Here is a 2,056-nt window from a genome sequence, read left to right on the forward strand (position 1 = left end):
GTCGATGTTGTTTGTGGTTGGGGGGGGGGAATGGTGGTTTGGGGCGGAGCGTGGTGATTTAAGAGCGGGAGCGGGGCGGGAAGTTGCACAGGGTGGGGAGGTGATGGAGGAAGGTTGGACAGGACGGTGCGGACGCAGTGGGGTGGGGTTGCGGGTATTGAGTGATGAGAGCTGGCTGCAAACGTGGTTGGGAAGGCTGATCGCCATCAAAAGGCAGCGCCCGACGTCGTTAGGGGCGGGTGCAGATGCATAATCATCCCCCGCTGGCTGAGCTGGCAACAGCGGCCTGCCCTGCGGCTGCCGCGCCGCTCGTGCCAGCGAATAGCGCTGGCGACTCTGGGGCAGGCAGCGCGCCGGGCCCGCATACGCCGTATTTGGGCGCGCCAAGTGCTTCCACAGGCTGCCTTGCGATCCGCCGCCAGCCCAGCCCTGCACCTTGAGCGCGTTGGCGATGATCTGGACCCCGATCTGCTGGTCAAAGTTCTGCAGCTTCTCCTTGACCGCCACCAGCTCCTTGGCCGCGTGCAGCAGCGCCGCGCCGCCGCCCGGCACAATGCCCTCCTCCACGGCCGCCTGCGCGCGCGCGCACGCATGCATGTGTGTGTGGTGGAATTGACGTTGTGTGGTGGGGGTAGGGGTCCGGGGTCAAGGTTGGAGCTTGGGGATGAGGGTGATTATTTGGGCAAGGTTTGGTTGGGGGCCAGAGCCGCGGCGCTACGGGGGAAGGGGCGGGGGCGAGAAGCCTCCTTGCGTTCGGTCCCCTTGCCCGCGTGCCGCACGCCCACAGGCCAGCCTCTGCAAATAACAAACCCCAATCCCCGTTCAATGACCAAAAGAAGGCCGTGGCCCAGCCAGCCGACCACCCATCGCCGACCCACTGACCGCGCCTTCGACACCCATCCATCCGTCCGCCCGCCCAACCAGCCACGCCGGCCCCGCAGAAATGAGCCCTGAGCCATATTACTAAACTTTACCCCCGAACCCCAAACCCCGCACCCCAGCAAAACCCCCCATTGATACCACCCGCCCAACCAACCAACCAGCCACTGAGGGATCAACCCTGAACCCCTGGTCAACCCTGGATATTGAATTATAACCCCACCTTTGTTGCGTTGAGTGCGTCCTCCACGCGGTCCTTCTTCTCCCCCACCTCCACCTCGCTGGCGCCCCCAATCTTGAGGACAGCCACGCCACCACTCAGCTTGGCCAGACGCTCCTGGAACTTGTCCCTTGGGGGGGAGGGGTGTGCGTGGGTGCGCGTGTGTGTGTGTGTGTCAGTGTGTGTGTGTGTTTGTGTGTTTGTGCATGCGCAGTTGTGTGATTGTGTGTGTGATGGTGTGTGTGTGTGTTGACGTGTGCGCGCGGAAAGCTTTGGGGGTGCAGGGCAGGCTTTGAGGGCAAAGGGATAGGGTTGGGGCGCGGGGTGAGGGGGGACGTGCGTGCAGCATGACCCCGCAGAGCTGCAGGGATGGGAGGGATGGCAGGTTGCGTGGCAGTGGGAGTGCATGTGGTTGGCGGTCAGCTGCCCTGCTTGTGAGTCAAGCGGTCGCCCGGATGACCGTCCCAGGGGTGGGGCGACTCGACAACGCGCTCGCCGGAGGCGGCGCCGGCCGCTCGGCTGCCTCGCGTCACAACGCGCTCCCATCAAGAGGGTGCGGGGCGGCCTCTACCGTGACCGCTCACGCAGACGAGGCCGCCCCCGGCCCCCCAGAGACGCCTGAGCCTGGTCGAAACGCCCCGCACACAGCCTCCCGCCCAACCGCCGCGCGCACACCACCCCGCACACGGCCGCCCACGCCCAGGCTTCCCGCTCGCCCGACGCCCGTCCACCCTCCCCCAACAAAAAAAACTCCCCTCCCCTCCCCTCCCCAACCCCCACCCCATCCCCAACACATCAACATACACATCGTCCCAAAACATTCATGTGCGCCCCCCCCACACTGACCTGTCGTAGTCGCTGGTGGTGGCGTCCAGGGCGGCCTTGATCTGGTCGCAGCGCGAGGCAATGGCCGCCTTGTCGCCGGCACCGTGCAGCAGGATGGTGTCGTCCTTAGTC

The 2,056-nt window shown here is 65.5% G+C and overlaps 1 protein-coding gene across 1 annotated transcript; it reads right to left on the minus strand.

Moving 5' to 3' along the window:
- Nucleotides 1–253: 253 nt before the first annotated feature.
- MNEG_16677 (Chaperonin CPN60-1) lies at nucleotides 254–1,884 on the minus strand (the record flags this gene model as incomplete). The annotated part of the gene is made up of 4 exons (XM_014034853.1): nucleotides 254–334; nucleotides 436–573; nucleotides 1,103–1,229; nucleotides 1,880–1,884. The coding sequence occupies 4 exons, from the start codon at nucleotides 1,882–1,884 to the stop codon at nucleotides 254–256; spliced, it is 351 nt and encodes a 116-aa protein (XP_013890307.1).
- Nucleotides 1,885–2,056: the final 172 nt, after the last annotated feature.

The sequence above is a fragment of the Monoraphidium neglectum genome (genome assembly GCF_000611645.1).
Source record: "Monoraphidium neglectum strain SAG 48.87 unplaced genomic scaffold scaffold06661, whole genome shotgun sequence".
In the NCBI taxonomy this organism is placed as follows: Eukaryota; Viridiplantae; Chlorophyta; class Chlorophyceae; order Sphaeropleales; family Selenastraceae; genus Monoraphidium; species Monoraphidium neglectum.